General features: G+C 38.3%; 1 protein-coding gene across 5 annotated transcripts in view; it reads right to left on the bottom strand.

Annotated features, from left to right (window-relative positions):
- Positions 1 to 1,271: 1,271 nt before the first annotated feature.
- The window catches only part of LOC106490446 (ankyrin repeat and SOCS box protein 3), a 62,456-nt gene continuing 39,798 nt past the window's right edge, over positions 1,272 to 23,929 (bottom strand). For 3 of the 5 annotated variants that reach the window (XM_067292995.1, XM_067292994.1, XM_067292997.1), the window contains 7 exons: positions 19,584 to 19,696; positions 18,887 to 19,022; positions 17,401 to 17,596; positions 15,710 to 15,907; positions 11,579 to 11,830; positions 9,221 to 9,354; positions 1,272 to 2,367 (listed from right to left, as the gene is read on the bottom strand). In XM_067292995.1, coding sequence (XP_067149096.1) covers positions 2,099 to 2,367; positions 9,221 to 9,354; positions 11,579 to 11,830; positions 15,710 to 15,907; positions 17,401 to 17,596; positions 18,887 to 19,022; positions 19,584 to 19,696 — 1,298 coding nt within the window. In that variant the 3' untranslated portion in view covers positions 1,272 to 2,098. The remainder of the gene's footprint in view (positions 2,368 to 9,220; positions 9,355 to 11,578; positions 11,831 to 15,709; positions 15,908 to 17,400; positions 17,597 to 18,886; positions 19,023 to 19,583; positions 19,697 to 23,929) is intronic. The other 2 variants (XM_067292998.1, XM_067292999.1) reach the window with 2 other exon arrangements.

Consider the following 23,929-nt stretch of genomic DNA (forward strand, 5'->3'; position numbering starts at 1 on the left):
ATAACCTGAAAATAACATTACAATGAAACTATAGCAAGTCTGATAAGGGCTCTCCAGCATGAAGTTTTTCTCTTACATTGCTTATTGAGAAAGAAAAGTGCTAACACAAAGAAAATTCCCAGATATCAATGACCGCAAAAGCGCATATTATATACTAATAATAAAAATCTGCAGTTTGGTATAGCGTAGTAAATAAGCAAATATTTAAACATACAAAATTCACAAGTTAGATTTTATGCAAGCTATCTTATACAGAGAAGAGGATCTCATTGATTCTACATTTCATTTTCTGTTTCTGAAGAAAACCTGAACTTTGAACCACCTCCCCAGCTACAAAATGCACTATTTTTTGCATTCCTCTACCTAAGGGATAAAGAGTAATAAAGTAATAAGCACGGAAAAATGGTCAGGTAGTCATTCTTCTCGAATAACCTTTGAACAGAATAAAACCTAACTTGGAAAATCTTCAGTCATTATGGATCTCTCAATATTTGCTTAGTCTCAGACATCTCCCCAGTCTTGATTCCTAACATTGTCAAATAAATCGAAATTGCATTATTTCAAAGTGAAATGCAGGTTTGGTTTCTAATCCTGCTGTGGTGCAGTGCAGCTAAAGATACAAACACAGGCACAAACTACAGCTATCATGATGGACACTAACAAAACAGATTTTTATGAATTTGAGGATAACAGCATTTCTGCAGAGGCACAGTTCCCAGCTTTTATTTGCAACATACTGCAAGTCATGTTAATATTAAATAACAATATTATTCAAGATGAAATGGATGTTCAAAACTGGGATTTAATGCGAGTTACAGTGCTTAATTCCATTCCTCCAGCTCACAGATGCAACTCACACAGGCTTCAGTCAGAACTGTAAACATGTATTGGAGGTGTAAGAAGCGTTCTTAAGAAATTATTACTCCAAATCAAAGTTGCAAATGGTTTAAAAGAATTATGATGTTGATATATTAGTCACTAAGAGAAACAAACAAATTTCTTGACTTCACATCAAGCTAATTTTTTAATGATGTTCAGATATAATGATTTCCTCTTTGGTAACTATAAAATATTGACTAAAAGCAATAGCGTGGTGAAACAGGCAAGACAGACATTGCTTTTTCAGGGGTATCAAAAACTGGCTTAGCTTTTAAGTAATCTCAAGTCAGAACACAGACTGCAGTTGCTAAGATGTTAAAGAACAACAAATATATTCAAAAGGTTGATTCTGGGGAGGGGGAGCAGGTTGATTCATGACATGGACACTTCAGTCTTTCAAAGAGCATTTTATTTTTGTAGCACTTGTTTTTCTGTACAATCATTGCAAAATATCTTTGGAGTATCTGTAAATTCAGACACTGATATGAACATCGTATATTCTACCTATGGAAAACGTGTATAAATCTGATCCATATCTCTTTTTAAGTGGCAAGAGTTCACATTAGGAGGATGAATAATCAATGGTGCATTCAATAAAGTCCTATATGCATTTTTATATTCAAATGAATATCCTAAAATAGTTTCAATGAAAGCAGCATAGAAAGAAGCATCGAAAGATGACTGAAAGTGCTGACAAAAGAATGCACATCTTCAAGTTGTGAATACAGAGGACCAAGAAAAAAAAAAAAGTTACTTCCACAAACACTTCCTTTGTTCATATTAAGTTCCTATCTCTGTTTCACCTAGATCACTCCTCAGCATCTAAATTCGTAACAGTAATACCATAAGGTGTCCTTGACTTTCAGATATTTCCTTTGGTATATGCACTACCTGGAATAAAGTGTTAGTACTAACAGCGTCTGATCAAACACATTTCAACCTTTTATAAGCTCTGTTCATTGAACAAGCTAGTTTTACTCCATAAGAGTTAAAAATTTCTTTTCAGAAACAGAAAACTTTTTCAGACTTAGAAAGTCTACAACAGACTTTCTAAACAAGCACATCATAGATCTTGCAACGAACTCCTAGATCTGATAGGAAACTACAGCATGAAAAGGCCTGTTACTACAAATTGCTATTTACAGTAGCTCTTCTCTGGTTGATGGCTAATTGCCATTACGAAATCTACAGCGAGAGAGTTCAGTCACAGGCAGTATCATCATCTGGCATCAGCATTACATGCTTCCCTCTTCTCTGCATCTTCAGAAGTGGAATGACTGGCAGGAGGAATTCCCCCAATGCTCTCATCCAGAGACTCCGCCACTGCTGGAATAGCATTCACTCTCAAGATATCTAAGTAGAGAAGGTAGTCCTGCAGACAAGCTGGTAATGGCAATTCACGGATAAACTGTTCGGATCGTAGACGCTCACTCTTTAAAATGGACCGGATCTCAAGACGACAAAGATGAGACAAGGAAGGAATGACGGCTGAAAAATTAAAAAGATGAATCAAACAGTAAACAAAAGCATGGCATCACATAGTTTGCCTATAGTTCCCTGATTTAGAGAGAGCCCATTTGAAAAACCCATGTTTGTTCCAGATAGCTAAGCAGAATTCTTTGTTGCAAAGGATCCTTGTCTGCTATAGAATCAGCATTATGGAATTTGTGTACAGTTATTATTTAAAAAAAAAAGTCATCTTAAACTTCTTGAAACAAATTGGATGAAACTTTCTGATTAAGGATAAAATGTCATTGACAACCAGCCTAAAACAACCAACCGCTTGGGGAGAAAGAAGCCCATGCCAGATTACAAGAAATGAAAAATAAGCAAGTCTAGTAAATCAAGCAACAACAACAGAAAAAGGTAACATTACACTTTTAGAATAAGTATTAAAAGACAGCATGACTCATCTGTTATTGTTCAAGTTATTGTTACTTTAACTTGACTTCTTGTAACGAATTAAGACCTGCTAAGACTCCTAACTACGTTTTTGTTCAGAACACTTATAAATCCCGTCAGTTTGTGTGCTTTGACATGAAATGAGAAACTAGTTCTCTGGAAACTTTTCTCTTTCCCTCTTGTGAATATTCATATGAATCACAGGTGCATATATACTCCCAGCTTATTTCAAGTCAACACCCAAGAGCCAGGTATTTGTACTGGCGCAACACAAATTCTAAGGTCTTCCATAACGTTTCTCTTAATAAACATTCTTAATGCTTACTACGATCTCTGGAACAAGAGAGGGTACCTGGAGTAACACAGAGCACCTCCAATGCTCTCACACTTGATATAGTGCGTTCTAAACTAGCGTATAATACCAGAGGTTCATACTGTACCTAACATTTTGGTAAATAATTTGACCAAGGACAACCACTGTGCTAAAAGATACAAAAACATGTCTGTAAAAGTACAGTCATTCAAAACCAAACTTCCATATTATGAAGTAGCTTATCCTGATACAAGCCTCAAACTTTGGCCTCAAATATGACGAGAGAGACAACACTAACATCAACTGCATGACAGGAAGCGAGCAAAACTCCACTTGGCTGAATCCTCCAGAAGGACGCGTGTTCTTCCACTACCACCCGCTGCTCTCAGCTTCTTTGCACAGAAGTTACACTTCTCTCTACCTCCTGATAAACCTCCTGTTGGAGACCGGCACTCCCAGCCTCCATTCTCACGCACCAAGAAACCTTTTCTACACCCCTCCGCCAGTGCACAACAGCTGTAGTCACCCGGAACAATCTTACACCTTTAACAGCTTGTGGGTTTCGACGCAAACAGAACTATTAGACCGAGCCTTTCTCCAGTCACAACAGACAGATACGTAAAGGAACGTGCACCTAAGACACTGCATCAAGTTCTCTCCAAAAGGACCATAAAACAGCAGGCCTAAGACACAGTCAAGCCTCGTAACTTTTCGGAAGTTGATTTAAATTTGACTGCAGGAAGAAAAAAGGCAGACTAGTTAAAAAAGGGAGGCTTGTTTAAAACTGACTTACAAAAGAGATTTTGGTTCCCTTAGATGTTGTGAGAGAGACCTAATAAAAAAGAACACAGGCTGAACTAAAGCTGAAGCAGGTTTAAAAGCATTAAAGGAGTCAGTAGACCAGGCTCTCTGCCAGCAGCGTTCAGCGGCAGAAAGGCGACGGGGAGCAATCGAACGAGCAAAAGGTGTCGGGGCTAAAATTCAGGAAAAGAGAGCCTGGCTGCGACGGCAGTTCAAATAAGGAGGCAAGAAAATAGAGGAAGAGCATCAAAAGCAGCAGAGAGGACCGCTTCCGCCTTTTTGTGAACGGACAAAGAGGCAAGTTCTGGAAGAAAAGGCAAATTTCATTAACAAAAGACTCAGGTGCAGACATTACATCATGTCTGCCGGCCAACAGGAAAATAAAAAACAACAACTGATCAGAGTTTAGCATAACCTTTTCATTATTAAAGGCGGTATTTCATTTTCTTGCTTGTCTATTTAGCAAGTGACAATCACGCACTGTATCTTTGCTATCCCTTCCCCTAACTGAGTGGTCTGCGGGTACGTGGTTTCCATAAGTAATTGGATGACCTTTATTTCAAGAACAGGAGGGCAGCAGAGCAACAAGAGCATTTCTAAACCACGGGAGCGCACGCATTTCAGAACCTTAACTGGGGAAACAAAATTGTATGCCTGTCCCCTGTGCCTGGAGAGGGTCCGCCTGAAGCCTGCTCCACCTTGCACCAGACTCGATCCATCCCCGTCCCCCGAGGACGCAGAGTGGAACCCCCTGCCTTTGCCCAGACACACAGCACTGGGAAGCAATGTGGTTAAGGACAGCCTTAACTGTGGAGTCCTTCTCCCCAGGGCTGCAACCTCTCCTTCCTTCTCTCCTCCTGAGATCAGCACCAGTTGCACACATGTCACTCCCCTGCTGACAGCAGTGATGCCCTTGGTTTTTCTGCTCGCTCGGTGGGGAAAGCGCCTCCTCCTCAGACAACCCCATAGCCCAAGGAAGCTGCAATTACCAAAAACAGACATATTTTGCATTGACCACAGCACCCAGTGAAGAGCCAGGAGTCAAAAAGAAACAGCAGAAGAGGAGGAGGGAAGCAGCTGCAGAAGGTCACTGTACCTAAGCCCCAAAGGAGAACACCAGCTACCATCATGAGGGAAAAATGTTGACTATGGCAGTAGCCATCACAACAGCTCATACAACACCCAAATCATTTATTACCTAGCAATGGGCCAGAAATAATGACAAAACAAACAGTGATCTCAATGTAAGCAAACCGAGTCCTAAAATACTGCTCCGTAAATTCCAAAAATCTCGCACTTCTGAGCAAAAACCAGAGCACATGGTAGGAGCCCAGAATAAACTAGCCATCTTGAACAGATACTCTCCTTTGAAAATGGCATCTATGTTCTTCTCTATATGCTTTCGTAATGCACAAGCCTGGCATTCACATGCTTCTGGGAACCTGTCAGCACGGAAAACCACACTAGTGCCCCCAAACTGCTCCCAAACTGCTTCTCCATTTAGATTATTCAGAAGGAAGCTAAAATACCAACCGCAATCATTTCTGCCTTTCTTGGGGAGAAGTCTACTTTTGCTCATTTACTTTTCAAAGAGTTCAGGCTATCTCTGCAGAGAGGCACCTATTACGAGCAAGCTGATCTTCCTTAAAGGGTCAGAAAGTTCACTCTGTTGGTAGAGATGTCGATGGCTGATGTTCCTGTCAGCAAAGGGTGCTTCTCACTGCAGAGGAAGGCCTGGAGCTTCCACTTCGCACACCTTCTTTCCAAAGGAAGCCACATTCTTTCCTTCTTTATTTACTATCTCTCTGCAGTCTGTTTTGGTGGTTAACAACACTCCTTATTCCCTTATAACCCCTGCAAGCAACAAGATACAATGAACAACAGTCCCTGGCAAGTAGTTTTTCTTTCTGGAACAGTGATCCCTATCTACTGTCATCATTTTAATGACTAACAGCTCATAATCGTGCTCACAGAAACTGAGGCATGGTCTATTTTACCGATTAACGTCCTTGGCAATGTGCAATTGATTACAATATTGCATACAGGAGCTGCATAATATAGGCTGCACATTTAACATTATGTAATTACTGCAGATAAGCCCTGGCTACTTTCCTGCATTAAACAACGGAATTGATGTCGGAACTCCAAGTGGCAAACACCGAGTCGTACAACTTACCGATACAATACAGGGTGGTCAGCAAGAAGCATCAGATAATAGTACTTCTTTGGACTGAAAATCAGATCAGTCAATAGAGATTTTAGCACCTTCTCACCAATAAAAATGTGGCTCCTTATGCTGATCTCCAAAAAGCAGTAACACCTACTGCGCTTTTATACTTCTGATGTGCTTTTCAACTGAAAAGGCACTAGCTTTCCCAACATACATCTTAGCTCCACACTATTATCATAATGTCCTGCTTTTAACTTCATTCACTGCTTCCACAAAACAATTCAATTTATTTCTATTTGCAGTCAGAAGCCTGTCATGGTTTTGAAAAGCAATGTTGGCTCCAGGGCTTTGATTCTCACTGATTTCAATCATAGTATTTATATTTTCAACAGTGTATTTTATGTTGCAAACCCTCCTTTGGAATGAAGCAGAATTTGCTTTCTTGGAAGACTCTTCTGGTGTGTACTTGGTATTTAATATGATAATAGCGTACGCTGAAGACTGCATAGATAGCAAGTCACTAAACACAGACCTTTTCAATACAGAGGCAGAAAAGAAGTTTGTGGTTGCACTGAAGCCTTCCACAGGTTGATATCACCTTGGAAAGGACAGTACCGTACAGCTCCGAAGTTACCCTGCATACAAAGGGACAAGATTCACTCTTTTGCCTTTGCTCTAAGAATACAGCCCCCTTCTCCTGAAGAAAAGCCCCACAGCAAGAAAAAATGAACTCATTCAGCTCAGTAGCTTCTTAAAGCAAAACTTGTTTTCCACAGTATTGCAGAGGTTCAGGGAAAAAGCTTAAAACTTTCTAAAAACATGTATTAGCTTACTATGCCACCTTTTACCCTCACACTCCCCTGAATCAACCTGGCTGCTGTTTCAGGCAGGAGAATAGGCAAAGGCCATTGCGAAACAGAGCGCAGAACACACAGGGAAGCAACGTGGTGTCTCCTATGGAAAAGATCAGAGTCCACTTGCAGGCAGCTTGATGAAGAACCAAAACAGAAGCAGTGCAGATTCCAGAGCAGCTTCTTTGCATTGTACCACAAAGATTTACAGGGCCCTTATTGCCCGCGAGGGGAAAAACAAACAAACAAACAAAAAACCACCACCACCACACACAGATTTTAAGACGGAAAGTCTGTCAATTAGTAATGCCACTGATAAATGCCCTAAATAGCTACTGCAAACTCAGAAATCACATCTCTGAAATATTTTACCATTGCCTACCACTATAGCTTGATTGCCCCCTTTCTGAGCACAGAAAGTAACATTCCAATCTAACTTGGGACCCCGGCCTACTTTCAAACCCTAGCTGAACTCTGTTCTTTGTGCAAGTACTCCAGCGCCTACAAGCCACAAGCTTTCCTTAAGCAAGCAACACTTAGTTACTATTAAAATGGACTTAGCATTCCAGAAATACAAACACATTTTTTTAAAAAGATGTTAACTGCAGATCTATCTCACAGCTTTTAGCTAGCAAAGAGAAGGACTTGCACACAAAGCAAAATGAATGTACATATAACTGCAGAACAGTTGGGGTTGGAAGGGACCTCTGGAGATCATCTGGTCCAACCCCACCCCTGCTCAAGCAGGGTCACCTACAGCAGGTTGCCCAGCTGGACATAGATCCAGCCAGGTTTGGAATATCTCCAAAAGGATGGAGACTCCACAACCTCTCTGGGCAACCTATTCCAGTGTTCAATCACTTTCACAGTAAAGAACTGTTTTTTTGTGTTCAAGTGGAAGCCTTACTCTTCAAATGTTTCTTACCACATCTGCAAAATACAAAAACAACAACATATCTACCACATTACTTTGTCCTAAACTAAATTTAGGATACACACATTCATAACAGTTAATTGTCCTATATCATAAACAGAGTTAGATTTTTACCTAAAAAAGTGGAAGAAAATTGAGTACAAGGACCTTAGCCACTATTACAGCACAAGTATATTTACTAATAGCAAAGGAAAATAAATTTCCCCAAGTAAAACCTTGTTTCACTCCAAAAAATATATGCTAGTTAGTATTAAATATAATATTCCAAAGAAAGTCTTATTAAATAACATTAACACAATGTAGGCATTTTTAAAAATTACTACAGCCCCTTTCAAAGAAAATTTTATTTAAAATTGAGTAAGACATTTGAACATAATTTCTCAATAACATAATACATAGGTCATGTTGCAAAGTCTATATGTTAAGTTTGCTTTTCTGGAGGGTGAACACGGCAGATACAGGTGCTCAGGGATCATCAGTTATTGAATTTTTTTTTTGACTGACCACATTTTGATTATAGGAATGACAATAAACTGCTAGATTTGTAGATATTTATTAAAATACAAACCGTATGAATTATCATAATCACTGTCAAATGCTCACAGAGCAGGACGGACACTTCATTGGAAATATAAATCAAATTCAAAAACTAATAAACAAAGTCAGTGGAATATTGTCAAGAAAATGTAAGCAAATAATATTCATCATCTTCCCTTAAACCTTCCAAGAAGCTCAACAAATCATTTTAGGAAGGTAAAGTACTAACTTACATTCACTGCCCTAATTTTGCTTTTCCACCCTTAAGAGTACACAAGTTCTGTCTAAATTCCTTCAGCTTCTAGAACGCTTCCATAACAGTTGTCAACTCCACTTGATTATAAAGGATAGAAAATAAAGAGCAAGGCCAGTCCACAGTCTTCTAGTTCCTCACCCCATCAAAGCTCTTAGAATTGCACTTCGAGCATGTGTTCATATGCATATTTGCACAGACTGGTTTATAATGGCACAATCCTGTTGCCTTCAACCTTATGGGGGCTCTTAAAAGAGTGTCTCAGTTACTTTGCATAGCATTTAATATGGCACACACATTAACTTAACGTGGAGATGTTAGTCCATATTAAAAATACCTGCTTGAAACGCACACGATGAATTGAACAATACAATGGGTGAAATTCATTCAAATATGTTGTTTTTTTTTTTCTTTTCTGTAAGTAACTACTATGTTTGCTCCTTGTATCTGGACATGCAATTTCTATTGACTATTTGACCTTCTGTTGCCATCATGCATTAGCACAAAGAGCCATTTCCCACTTACATCCTGGGAACAGGTATACACAGAGGGTTTTTTTTCCTCCAGCGGTGCTGCTTACCAAAATGACTGTTTGGAATCCAAGTGGAGCTCTCTTTGTAGTCTGAAAGGTTTCGCTCTACAGCTGGAGGAAGTCTCTTCCAGTTCGTGAACTCCAGAACAAAATTAAGAGCATCCTCGTTGACGGAATAAATCCTACATAACAAAAAACTCCCATAAGTTATATAATTTTGTACAATAGCATAAAAATTACAGTGGGAAAAATATATAGAAAGTTTTATTATTTCTAACAAATCCTTAACCATCTACATCCTAAGCACAGAAACAGAAAACCACCAAAGAAATCCAAAGTAATTTTGACAGCATAACCCTTTACCAATGCAATTATATCTTCCTCCATTACTTTTTAGAAGTTAGACTGGAACAGTTAGACTGCTCTGAAATTTATAAGCCTCAGTAATAGGTAGAATTCTCCTCTCCATTAATTTCTTGTCCCATTTCCATCTAAATTTTAATGAGGTCTCCTGTTACCAGGGCATTATAAGCTTTTCCATCACATTTGGAGAAAAAGTCATACCACAAATATATAGCTACTTTTTTTTTTTTTTTAATCAACATAGAATTCACGAGTGTTTCTAATGCTCCTTTCCCAGAGGTTGCATTTGTGCATATTCAGAAATCAGTATGATTTGCATTTCAAATCTTTACAACAACTGAAGAACTTTTAACACCACCTTAACTGGGTAAGTGGGTAGCACAGCAGGTATAAGTAACTGTTTTAGTATTACGTATGATGAAAAGCCATGCAGTTTCACAGAATAACTTCCTAGCTAGATGCATACACTCCTGAAATTTTACCTGAACAGAAAACCAAAAGCTCTAAACACAGAAAAATAGGACAACAGGAGTTTTTAGTACACGTGCTTTTTTCAAGAGATTCATGCCAAAGGGTATTTTACATCCTTTCTAGTTTTTTTTTTTTTAATTCTTATTTTGTTTTTCAACATTAAGAGATGTCATGTTTGATTTCATTTCTACATTTACTGAAAAACACAGAGGAGAGATTTCTGGTTGCCTAGCTTTCTTTAACACTCTGGAGATTTTGCTTTGCCACTAGTAGTTAGAATTGTCAATGCACTAGATTGACCAATGTATGATTATACAACTGTTTTGCACAACGACCCAGACACAATCAACAACATGTGCAAATGTAATTTGCTGTTATTTTCTTGTTATTTTCCAGGAGGAAATAGTTAATATTGATGTTTTTCTACGTTTAACTTCAATCTTGTAGATTATGCTATGATGAGCACTAGTCTAAAAAGCAGACATTTAAACAAAGCAAGCATTCTTTCTAAAAGCACTGTGGATTACATAAGATATTTAAAAGCATTACATATGAAAAAACGTATAGCAAGATTAGTCTACTTAATGCATTGCAATTTTATAGTATGCTTACTCTTGTAATCACACTCAGTCTTCTACGTATAAAATGATCTACAGAATCACAGATATACCGAGCTCTAAGTACAGTATGCTCTGACTACTGCTTAGAAAGACACGGGTGTTAACAAATAACAGAATGTCACTAAAACAAAAAGGAGTGCAGTTAACACTACAAATAGCATGACAAATTAGCTATGCTATCTGAACAGCTGCTGAAACATAAATTGATATTTAAAACTAAGTAAATCTTAAACTCCTGCTCCTTTCCTCATGTTAAGTAATACACGTAATGAGGTTATACATTGCAAAATATTCTGTTAAAAGCTCATAAATAGGGAAATCAGTCTAAGCATCTTTTGCATGGATAGCAAAAACACACAAGAAAATACTTTACAATTTTAAGTGCAAGTTTTATGCTATAGTGTAATCCTATTAAGTATAAAACAATCGCCAAGAGGTTATTTACGTGGAGAAGAATACAAAAATCAGACCGGTAGTTCTGCCGCATCATTTTGGTTTTACACAGTCTCTAACTGCATCCAGTTCCTCCCCTCCTAACCTTGGCCCAGCTTCACCCTACCTTTGTTTCCCACCTCTTCTGACCTCTTTCCTGGCATTTGAAATCCTTCTTACAATTACTGTATTGGACATGCGCACTCAAGTTTAAACAAAATTTGGGGGCTAATAAGAGATGCGTGGTGTCAAAATGGATAAGGATGCCTTTTGCCAGGGCAGGGAGAAAACAGTTCTCACTCTGCCTTTCTTCCTCCAACAGGGAAGGAAACTGTCTTACCGAATGCAGCCTTTACCCACACATCTTTCACTTCAGACCTTCCAAGACCTTCTCTGCTCCAGATCATGGCAGCTAATTATCACGGACTATCCTTTGGAAGCCCTTGTTGAACAAGACTAGCAACAGGCTTGCAAATTAGCAGGCACTATTTAAAAAAACAAGATAATATGATCTTCTTACCACAACTTGCAGAGTAAATTCAGTGGATTAAAACCAGCCAACAGCAGATAAGGCAGCCACTCCTTGTACTGCTCGTGTGCTTTCACTGCATAACTTACAAACTCCGGCAGCTGGTCCTCGGAAGGCAACCAGCAGCCCAACTTCAAGAAGCGTCGAAACAAAGGAAACTTCCCGTGGTACAGGCAATATCCTAAATTAATCCCAAGGAGGGTGATCCCATAGTTGAGGAGAACATCGATTAAATCAAAAAACCTATGAACAGCATACAAAGAACAGCACATCTCGTTAGCATGTCACAGAAAACATCGGCCATTTCAGTTCTACTAAGGACCACCAGGACAGCAAATTTCTGTTACCAACAACCCCCGCCCCACTAAACCCTCGGGACTGCAACTGTCTCCATAAAGCATCAGCTTAAAACATAAAGCTCCTTTAGGAGTCCTCAGTGCTCACACTCAACACATTTGCTCTTTTTTTTTCCCCTGCTCTGAAAAATCTGTGGTAACAGAAACAGCTGGAGACCATTAATCATGAACCTCATCTAAATAAGTTTTATGAGGAGAGCTGCTGATGCAGTGTGGCACAACCAAACGTAGTGCACCAGCCACGGAGAGGACAAGCGTAGACAGTTGGGGAAACCGTACGGTCGTCTTTGCGCCGTTTCAAGCGGCTCCGCACGGACGACCCGAGGAGCCGTCCTGCTCTTTCAGTTCTTTGCCTCCGCGCTGCCACCAAGCGATGCTCGTCTGGGGCCCGAGAGGGACAGCAGGGAGGTGGAGCTGCACTAACTTCCAGCTCTTTAAAGCAAGCCTTTTCCCTCATCATTAATAGAAACAACCCAGAGTCACCATTTACTAGCAAACATCTATATTTGCATATTACCACAACACTAATCTGCCGCAGGCTTATTTTAAATGGAAAACACAATGCCTACTTGGATAGATTTCACCTTAAACATATGCCACGTGCATTAGATGAACAACTAGGTGAAAATACCAAAACGCTGCATCTCAGAAGTCAGGGCCTACCCTAATAGTGGGAACATTCTTCAGGTTTGCATTCAGCTCTATTTGTGGGAGGCTCTGCAACCCACAGAACTATTAGAAACATTTTAAAGTGCTTATTTTAGATGCAAAAGTGTTTTACTGTAATACGCTTTGCAGGACGCAATAAAAGTGACAGTGTTTAAACACTCAAGAGCTGTCAAGCAAGAGCTCACAATATTAAGTACTATTTCTACCCTCCATTTTAATCCAACCTACAGACTACAAAGACATATACATGTTCACAAGACCACTGAATCCCCATAGTCTATTCCAGCTCACACAGTAACTCAGATTCCTTTTTCGTTTAAAGGTATAAAGATATTGTCAAAGTAATTTGGTTTTCTTTGCCCTCATTGCAATTAGTGATAAGTTGTATTTCAACATTTTGTTGATTATTCTGTATTAATTGTAATATGATAATGGCTGAAATTATGACCAACAATTTACGTATTCCTTTTTAGTTAATAGTTTGTTTGCACATCACTTCTATGAAGTGATTTTGAAGCTACTTGACTCATTTATAGCACATTTTTAGTACAGTTATCAGGTCTGCTTCCTTTCCTAGTTATTTTATTGGATACTAAGAATGGGACAGAACATGATGTCCAAGGATTTTTAAAGGCACTTTCTAGGAGTTTGCAATGAAAATCAGTAATAATAAACCCTAGGCACTGTTTCACTGCAAATCTTATACATAATTTATAGGAGACATGGTAGAGCACATTCTGCCTATTATCCAGATGCGTGATTTCACATGCGCAGTCTGGGATCTGGATGAGTTCCTGCCTAAAGCAATTCAAAATCATTTGCAGCCCGACCACAGAAACATTAGGCTATAATAGGCACAGTCACAGGGACATGCTTCACTATTAAAAAAAAACAAAAACACATTGTGTCCTTGCTGATTTCCTCCCTTGAAATAAGCCCTTTTAGCTGAAGTAGGATAAATATTGCTGCAGTTTTTTCCTCTTTCAGACAGTTATGAAACTGGCAAGTTATTTATTAAAATTCTGGTACCATTCCTAGGTTGATGGCGCACATTCAGTAAAGTTTTAAAAAATTTCCTCAGCCAACATAAGAATGTGCTATCCTATTAGTTACTAGCATGTAGTTCAAGAATATTTATGAGTGAAATGTGTTCACATTACAAACATATATATTCAAACATACTTATTTACGAGGGCTTTATATATCCTTCAACATTTGAGATCAATACATACCCTGTATCTACATCCTCAAACAAATGTTCAAAGGCAATTGATAACTTCAGTGAAGAATATCCCAGACATGTTAATTCCTTCAACAATTTCACCCAGGGAAAAAAGTATACCACCTCAAGACCACCATTTTTAATGAGAACAGGCTTTTCCCATTCAAAGAGATTTCTCAAATAGCCTCTACAAGTGCCTACTGTGCTCAAGCCTCAACTGGTTATAGGAATCAGGTCACAGAGGTACATACTTTAAATGTTAGTATTTTGGCTAAAAAGATTAACAGATAATCTTTGGGAATCTAAGAACTGTTAAAATGTTACTTAATTTGGTGCATCTTCCTTAAATAAAGGAAATCAGAGCAGGTCACGTGTGGAAAATGCCATAAGAATGAGAAAATGAAATCGGGACTCAGAGATGTAAGCTAGCCCTAAGAACTATGTTTTTGGATCAACTGGATAACCATTTTTTGTTTGGTTGGGTTTTTTTTAAATGGGGAATGAACTATACTGACTGCTACCAAAAATTCATGAACCTAAATGGCAGCACACAAGCAAGAAATTTTGATCCAAGTGCATGAAACATTCTGTTAGAATCTGTCTAGAATCTAATGAAGGTATTTTCCTAATTGAAGCACACTAGCCACATAACATTACTTTGCATAGTATTCACGAGGAGGACTGTCTATAAAGGAGGAACTAACTTTCATTCTAGCAAAATATTAAAGAGAGCAATTAGCTGAAGACAAAAAAAAATTGTTTTTTCAAATATATTCTCTACCATGTGAAAGTTCTCAATGTCTCTGTTGTTCTAAGGCATAAAGCAGTATCAGGTAAGTGCACTCAAGTCTCAACTAAAATCTATAACCATGTTGACATTATAGCTCTTTACAGTATGCAAAACTCAAAACTTCCAAGAGTGAATGTGAATGAGATTTGATCCTCCATCCTGATCTGAGCTGTGTCAGTATTCAGTCCATTGAATAATATTTTATACATCGAACTAGTTTGAGAGGAGGACAAGGAGAGCTCAGAGATATTAATATCTAGATTTTTTTAGAATAATGCTATACTTCTCCATGAATTAATACCTATAGCATTAGGAATGGGAAACTTCATTACTAAAGAAAAAGTCAACAATAAGGACATGAGGGCAGCATGCTGACCCACCATATGTATATACGTATATTTGTGAGTAAGGTTTTTATACTTTATTGTTTTTCCTCGACAATTATAGGTGCATTATCACATGCCATGCATAAAATGACATGGGCCATGATCTAAAAGGATTTATCATTCAATTTTCAAGTCCTCATTACAGTTATTCCATTGATCTAATAATTCTGTTGTCATGGCATGGTAGTCCTGTTCCAAGAATAATTAAACAAGGCAGGTATGAACACAGGTGAGAGGGGACTTTAAGTTATAAAAGTAAGTCTGAAACTTAGATAGCTTTGTTTTCGTGCACAACACTGGCATACAGAGAAAGTAAATCAGTATTTTCTAATAACCCAACCTCACTGAAAAGAATCTAGCTAATTAAGAGTCCATTTGATTCAATTACAGCATCAAGTCAAGTTCCCAGAAGACAGAGATGGGTTGATAAGGCCTTTTGAAAGCAAGAAAACCAGACTGCAATTATGTTCTACAAGACTCCTCTTCAAAGAGCCAGGCTTCCCAAAGGACGTTTGAGCAAGGTTCTGCAGCTCACGCACGTGACTCAAACCCCGCACGTCACTCAGGTACTTCAGGTTTAACTCTGTCATCTCAAGAGCAGAGGAAGGAGGGCAGGGCAGCTCTGCCTGTTCAGAAAAGGGAAACAAATACATGCCAACACAGTTGCGAATAACTTCAGAAGACAAGAGGTGTACGTACTCTTTTTGGAAAACCATGCACATGGGCGATCTGCAGCCAAAGGTGAGACACTTCTGAGCGTCCGCACTGTAGCCTTGCTGAAGTAACATTTCCAAGCACTCCTTATTACCGCCATAAATCGCTGAATACACAGGGCTCACTTTGTCTTTTCCTCTGTCACAGATCCGATCGGTAAGCGGTATGAGCAGCTCCAGTATACTGCAAATATTTAAAATCACTGTTTATTTGTGAGGTATACTTATCAAACAGTTCCATTTTAATTTTCTGGTCATTTCTTGTAAGCTCATGGCCACTTAAGAAGAAAAGCCTACCTACTTTTTTCACTGTGGAGTTTGCTTAAGAGAACAGCATTCACCATTCCATACATCCGATCACAACAAACATAGCCAGCTTTGCCATTGATTTTCATCGTCACTGGCTGTACAAATGGTATTGCTGCACACAGCTTTAAACGCCTCTGAATCCCCAGTGGGTTAGCAACAAACATAGTCTAACCAAACCAGAGACGGCTCCTTCAGGTTATCCAACAGTCCCTTTTACAGCAATACAGCCTGCCTGTGGCGCTCACTTAGATCTGTGAAGTTTGGGGGTGAACTGAACATGCGAGTTGCGGACAAAAATGAATATTCATTTCTGCTCAACAGCACTCACCGAGAGCCCGAAGCAGAAAAATCGCGCTCTCTCATAACTCACGCCTTTGACCCACATCCTTCCCAGCCAACAGGGATTAGTGGACAAACACCAGTTCCTTTGCCAGCAGAAGCTATCGATGCCGCCCAGATTGCAAGCTACGTAGTGTCGCAAAAGCAACGAAGGCAGCGTTTGATTGAAAGACATTTCTAGTACTGACAGCTTTGCCAACCCATCTCTCACTTCCGAGAAAGCTGAAGAAAAAACAGCTCTGATATCTACTACAGCCTGACCTCCTCCTCAGCAGCTGGGGAGAGGCCTCAGGTTGAGGCACAAACTTCAGCGACAATCAGCCGAGGAGCTCCTTGTGCTAATGATTAAGGATCAAGCATCCACACGAATACCATTGCAGTTGGTACCCCCTTCCTTCAATATCTTTGATTTTAAGTGCTGTCACACATGGGCAAATCATAGGGTTCCTGAGGGATGCTTCTCCAAGGGGGCCTGCCTCTCCGCGGATTTCTTGCCACCCTTGGTTTTCTGCTGCAAAAGCCACTTATTTCATTGGGATGGGGCAAAGCTATGAACGCATTTTACAAGGATTACAGGAGCTGCTTTGTGGCTTTGATTTTCTGGCTGCTTCAGCTAATTCATTGTTTGCGTATGGTTCCTTCTGCTGCTTCATGGTCAGGACTATAATGCTAATTAGGAGCCGTTCAAGCCACGTATGAAGCATATGCTATTGTTATTTATAGTTTAAAATGAAAAAGTAATATGCCTGCTCTGTGAATTGTACCTGATTCGGCAGTTATTCCCTTTCTGGAAACCCCTCTAAGCTGATTAGGAAAGGGATCAGGCCCAGAGTAGATGCTGAATTCAGAACCATTGATCGCTTCACGGCGAATACTACCAGACCTTTAAAATGCAAAAAGGATTAAGAATTCTAAACTACAGGTCAGCTCGACAACTTATTTTTCTTCCTTTTAAAGCCGGACATTCTCTTTGTCGGTTAGGTTTTATTACCAGAATCTTTCAGTTGAGGGTATTTTTTCATCACCTACTTCTTGTGGCCCATTTCAGCTGCTGCGTGAATAGGTAACTGCCATTCTTCCTCATTACAATAGAGATTTGGATCGGCCCCTTCGGATAACAACAGCTCCACACATTTGGCATGGCCTTCCTGTACAGCAATCAACAGAGGAGTGGCTCTGTCCTTGGCTTGACAGTTGATGTTTGCACCTGACAAAGAAGCCAGTACTTCACATGATACATCACCATCATGGCACAGCACAAAATAAACAACAAATTAGTGTTAATTAGTAATTGCTTTGCACAAAATGACTTCACCATGCAACTCTTTTCCACTGTAATAATGAAAAACACTTACTAGCTTGCTGCTAACTTTTTAAACTGTAAATGCTTATACATATTAGCACAGTGTTCCAATGACCTTCTTAAGTTCTGTAAGTATGGCTTATGGTTCTTAAGAAAGAATTAACTTATTTTCAAAACACAGTAGAGTTTTGTGTGCATACTTTCCTTAGATTAGCCCAAGGGTCTGATGAGGACACAGTGCTTTACATTGTTCGCTCTATTTTTAGGTTAATCACAAAATACTGAAAAATGCAGTGCAGCAAAATATTAAATCCTTAGATATTTATTATCTATGCTGCACTAATAAAACTGAACTAAAATAACATACTACACAGGAAAAATACTTTCTCCATATAAAGGACACTGACATTATTCAATATGCCAATGATCTTGCTTTACTGACAAACTGTAGGTTCATAATCCTGCAAATTACTTGCAGTACATTGTATCCTAATAATAAAAAAAAATGTAAGAAGCAGAACTATAAATCACATTCATTGCTTATATGTACAGTCCTAAAAATTAGCTTTACATGTAGTTTTCTTCTCCTGTCATAAAAGGAGAGGACATTCTCATGAGACTGGGGGGCACCATTCCAACTCCCCAAAAGAGCAGCATGGCAGATAAACAACAGATAAATGTGCTGGAGGAAAGGCAATGGGCTAGGTGATATTTTGTTTGCAATCATTTTTTTGAGATATTGTCCCACAGGTATTGATAGACAAGTTAGTAAGATTTCTCTGGTTAGGTTAAGGCACCCTTAGGTTTAATAGTTATTCATTTAATTTTGATTGTAAGGACACATGCACTTAGACATAGAAAACGTTGATTATGTGAATGAAACTATTGCTGTTGCTTTAGGACCAGAGAGAGGTATCTTCACTTTGCCTGAACAATATCCTAATACAGGAGTAATGTCATCAAAATCAGACCACCTATGTACTGGTACTGAGAGTTATTAGCAAGACTGTGAAATCTGGTCTTTAACCTTTTCATGGGTTTGATTTCCTATTTCTTAATATCACTTGATGAAAAGTAGATCAAATTACTGAAATAACAAGATTTAAATAATTAAGATGGAATTATGAAATACAGAAGTAGAACCAAATTGTATCTGCTGACAATGTGGTGCAAGTTTAAAAACAGTGAGGCTGGATGAATGATGACAATTACCATAGGATACAAGTATTCTTAAACTCTCCAGCTTTCCGTACTGAGCAGCAACAAACAAAGGCGTAATTCCAAAGTCATCCTCACATTCCTTGTTTGCTCCTTGCTCCAGGAGTATTTTTATTATCTCTGTGTATCCCTGAAATATATAATTTTACCCTTAAACAAAAAAACAAAAAAAAAGGGGGGTGGGGGGGGAGGGATTGACTGAACCCTTTTTTTCCCACAAATTCCCCAAAGAAATCAAAAAGATGCAATATAGTCCATATTCTAAATAAAAACTGAAAAACTAGACAAAGTTTAATTTAATTTTTCCCATTTACTCATTTACCCAATAAATAGAAATGGTAATTAGTTTGTTAGAACCATTAAGCAAACATATTTCTATTGTAGAAACAGGTCATATCTCCTTATGATGAGATACTAAACAGAAATCTTTCTCAAAAAAAAAAACCTTATAAGCGATTCGCTCCCTAAATTAATAAATAATTTCATACATACATCCAATATTTGTAATACTTAAATAATTATTGTTACCCAACACCTTCTCTTTAGTGCATTCCAAGTGTATTAGCACTTTGACTGCCTTATGGCTGTTAGGGTGGTTTAGGAAAAGTCTCCTCATAAAAAAGGCAAATTACAAGTTATCATTCAAAATACACCGATTACGTGGAAATGATATGATGCACTTACAGGTTACCTGAAAAGAAGCTTGGTGCAAAGAATTCCATCCAGACCAAGAATGATGTCCATTTATATTTGCTCCATGTTGGAGCAGCAGCTTTACAATGCCTAAATGTCCATTTTCAACAGCTTCAAACAGAACAGTTAAAAAAAAAAAAATTTTATTACAGATAGATAATTAAAGGAGTCAGTACACAACTCAGATGATCTTGCCACCAAGTTCTCACTGCTATAATCATAATTCTTTTACATTTACCTTTCCCCCCTCAAAATCTGATTTGTTCTAAATGATTGTGCAGCGCTGATTACCATGATGTTTGTAGTCTGGTCTAAATATCAAACACACACAACCTCCCTTCCATCATGTTTGATATAAAGCAAATTATTTCCAATGTTGCTTATAGACAGGGCAAAATATGTTATGCTCTGAGATGGAAAGGTACACGTGAAAGTAAGCGAGTAGACAGAAAAGTATATTTCTCTTTCCTCAGGAAGGAGAGCAACAAAAATCAAAGCTAAGTGAACTTAATTGTATCTAATTTCTTACCCTCAGAATTAAGGCACTTATCTAAAAAATACTCCTAGGAAAAAAAGGAAGAATTTATGCACAAATAAAAAGGGACAATCATTTGTGCAAAGCAATCAGAATTATTCTAAATTTACCATTCAATGATATTTAAGAAGAACTTAAAAGAATGCTAAGTGTGTTTATTCCTAAGAAAATGCTGTTTCTCTGATTAACCAGAATTTTATCAGACCAGTTTTAAGAAGTAATCTGAAACCCTAATAACTTTCTCAGATATTTTCTTTCATTCAGCTGAAAGGTTTAGGCTTGGGATGTAATGTTCTGAATACGTACATGTATGACAATTCATATAAGCCACTTCTCTTGTATCTGTCAGGCTGGATACAGATCTTACGCTAATGTAAACTGTAAATAACAAGGGATTTTACTTCTGACTTACCTCATAGGTGGAGAGCACAGAATTGATCCTATTAGCACTAGGACTAACTCCCTATTTAACCTCATAGTAAAGAGGATGTGTACAATGCAGCTACACCTGCATACCAATACAAATTAAGATACAAATTAAGATATGAAAGAAAGTACTAACAGTTAAGTTCCCCAAAAGATCATTGAAAGAAAGGAAGACCATTCTCTCACTAGTACTACCACTGACTCATTGTGTCAGACACACTGATTCTGATCACTGAAAGACAGATATAAATATGTAAAACAGACATTTAAAGACATATTTGTTGCTGAATAAGGCTTAATAATATTTGTGTAGCAAGTCAGAAGGCCTGAAAGTGGAAAGTAGCAGGATTTGTAAGAACTCCACACTGGACCTCAGAGACTCACCCTGCTAAATACAATTTCACAAGATGTACCAAAACATACTTAACACAAACCAACATCTTCCTCATACCTCAATTTACCATATAAGAGAGAGTATTCCACTTCTGCTTAATATATCATTCCAAAAGCCTACAGAAGAAAGTATTATTCCCTATTTAGAGTTTGTTTCCTCTAGTTATCTGTCTTTATTGCCTGTCAATATAAAAAGCTGAAAGCATGCAGCTTCTTCTCTGGAGTAAGTTGACTTTCCACATCCAGATCCATAAAAACTTGCTTTGATAGCTAGCACTAAAGGTGGTACATATCAAGATACAGAGGTAAATATTAAATGTCTTTTTTTCTTTTTTTCCCTTTTCCTTTGCCTTGCGTTCCCTAGCTTGGAATGAGATCACAGTAGCCTAGAATGGCAGAAGAGAAAGATATGAATAGATAAAGTGATAGCAACAGACTCATGTTAAAAAAAGTTTGATTGTCAAGAATTCCTTTAGAAATTCCTTCCTTTAGGAGCTTGCTGTTACTGAAAACTTAAAATGTAAACCCTTTACCAGATTTCATTTTGGTTTTTTTCCTCCAATTCTTAGGTAGCAGAATTTGACTTGTGTGTATGTATAATTTCATTTACACAAGTACAACTTTAAAGAGAACTAATAACACTTAAGATAAAAGCATCTTTAGAATCAGGTCATAAATTTCTATTTAACATATTTTCCTCTTGATTTTTATTATTCTGCAAAAAAATAAAGCTTGATTCCAGACAAAGGGAAGTTAAATATTTATACTTCATTTCAGAAGATCTAGTTCTTCAGAATATTAGCATGTGTTACTACAAGGGAAATTAAGATGTTAATGGAAACATTAAAATAATAGAAAGCTGGTAGAAATGTAGTTACATTTCTGAGTACACTACATTTCTGGAAATTATATAAGCCTCTATTTGGCAAAAATATATATGTGCATTTTGGGGGGGGGGGGGGGGGGACACAAAATGTAAATACTTGAAGCCCAAGCAAAAAGCAAGGAATTCACAGAAATAGTCTGTGAGGGAAGTTAAGAAACATTTGCTGGGAATAAGTCCTGGAACAATTATTCCAAGAAGTTTCCATGACAGTTGCAAAAGGAAGGCTTAGATTTCACAGTGGGATTAATAGGGAAGAATTAGAATAAAAATACAAGTGTAGGCAAAACAGTCCAGAAATTATCTAAAGGGGATTTCTCCTTTTTCAAGTCTGCTTTCAAAAATCAAGGCTTCTCTTTAAGATAACTGGAACTCTGACAGGTGTCCCATCAACTCTGCTTACTGACCTTCTCACCAGCTGGAGCATCTTGGCACAAAATACGTAAAAACAAGGACCAACTAACAGAAAAAAATATTTCATTCTAGCCAGAGCTTTGTCAAAGTATCTGTCTCATGTAACACAAAGAAGATCAACAACTGTGGATTGTGACAGAATTCCCACTCCAACAGCTATTCAAGTTCTTATGGACTTACTAGAAGGGATTAAAAAACCCAAAACGTTAGAGCTGAGGTAAGGAATACTGTCTCAGTGAAGCCACCGTCTTCTGAAGAATCTCAAAAGACTTCTTTCACAAATACTGAAAGTTTTCCCAGAGAGACCCAAAAAGACTGAAGGTATTCAATCTTTATTGGTCTCGGGCTTCATCTCATGAAACCATCCCAACTCTCGGCCTGAGAGCCGCCCCCGAGCCTCACAGAGCATGCCTGAGCAGGCTTCAGGAGACAAACGGGACCAAGTACTGATCTCGACGCCTTGTGACCATGCTGGCGCAGTACTGAGTCGAAGCCAACAAGCCCCGATGCAAAGCACAGTGTATTAGCCAGGGTCCATCACCGGGATAACTTAGCTGCTGTATCAGAGTTTCCTAGGGGTCTGGGAGCTCTCCTGGAATGTCCACATGCAAAAAAAATCCATTTTTATTTCTTCTATGAACATATGACTGTCTCCCCAGTCACTCTCTAGCTCTCAATTTATTTTCTCTTCTTGAATAAGGAAAGCAAGAGGTCAGTGCGGATCACAATTAAGTGTCAAAAACCGGCAGCCCATCTAAGCAATACTAAAGTTTTAATGAGTGACAATCACGGAAGCGTACCCAGAATGATCATAAAATAAAATGGGTTGTTGCAAACTTCTATACATGCTGCCCAATTCAGGGAAACAAAATTCTGGAGGCTTTAGACTGAAGGAACAAGTAAAACTGTATGTACAGGCTCTCAGACAGGTTATGGTACTACAGCAAAACCTACAGGGCCTAAATATATTCCACATATTCAGCTTTATTATAGAAAAGGCTATAAAGTACTTCTGTAAACAGAGCTTTTATAGGTGATTATATAGGTTGTTCCTAATAAGAATGCACCAGAGTACCTCTGCCTGGAACTGAGAGATTCAGGTACGACCAGCAAGATCTGCGGGAATGAGAAAAGTTGGCAATGACAACCAATGACAAACCAATGACAAAGAAAAACGCTGTATGAGACCCCATTGCCTTGAAGATCCAAGGGGTATCTTTCGTTCAGTTGCCCCTTTCAGCACAAATTTACAACAAATGAAATGCTGCAAAGGAACAGGAGCTGACAAGCCTGACTATGGGGAAAGAACAGATGCTGTAAGGAAAGACAAAATGTATTTAAAAAATCATTGCACCTGGCCCCTCCATGTAACATATTAAAAAAGGGAATTAAATGTATTCTGTGCAAATAAAAAATTATATGTATTCTCTTTGCAAATACAAGTATTTAAAAGAGAAAATACTTTAAAGAATTTGTTGATCATCCTCATGTTAAGACACACAAAATATTTCTGTCTTTTCCAACACAGGTCAGAGGATAATCAACAGTGTTATTTGCATAATAGCAGCACCACTTCTCCTGGCCTGAGATCCTATTTACACCAGAGGTTTTCTAGAACTAATACAGGTGAAGCAACAACTGAAACCAAATGAGCACAGAACACAATTCAAATGCCAGTGCAGACAACAGCTGC

The sequence above is a fragment of the Apteryx mantelli genome, chromosome 3 (assembly GCF_036417845.1).
Source record: "Apteryx mantelli isolate bAptMan1 chromosome 3, bAptMan1.hap1, whole genome shotgun sequence".
Taxonomy (NCBI): domain Eukaryota; kingdom Metazoa; phylum Chordata; class Aves; order Apterygiformes; family Apterygidae; genus Apteryx; species Apteryx mantelli.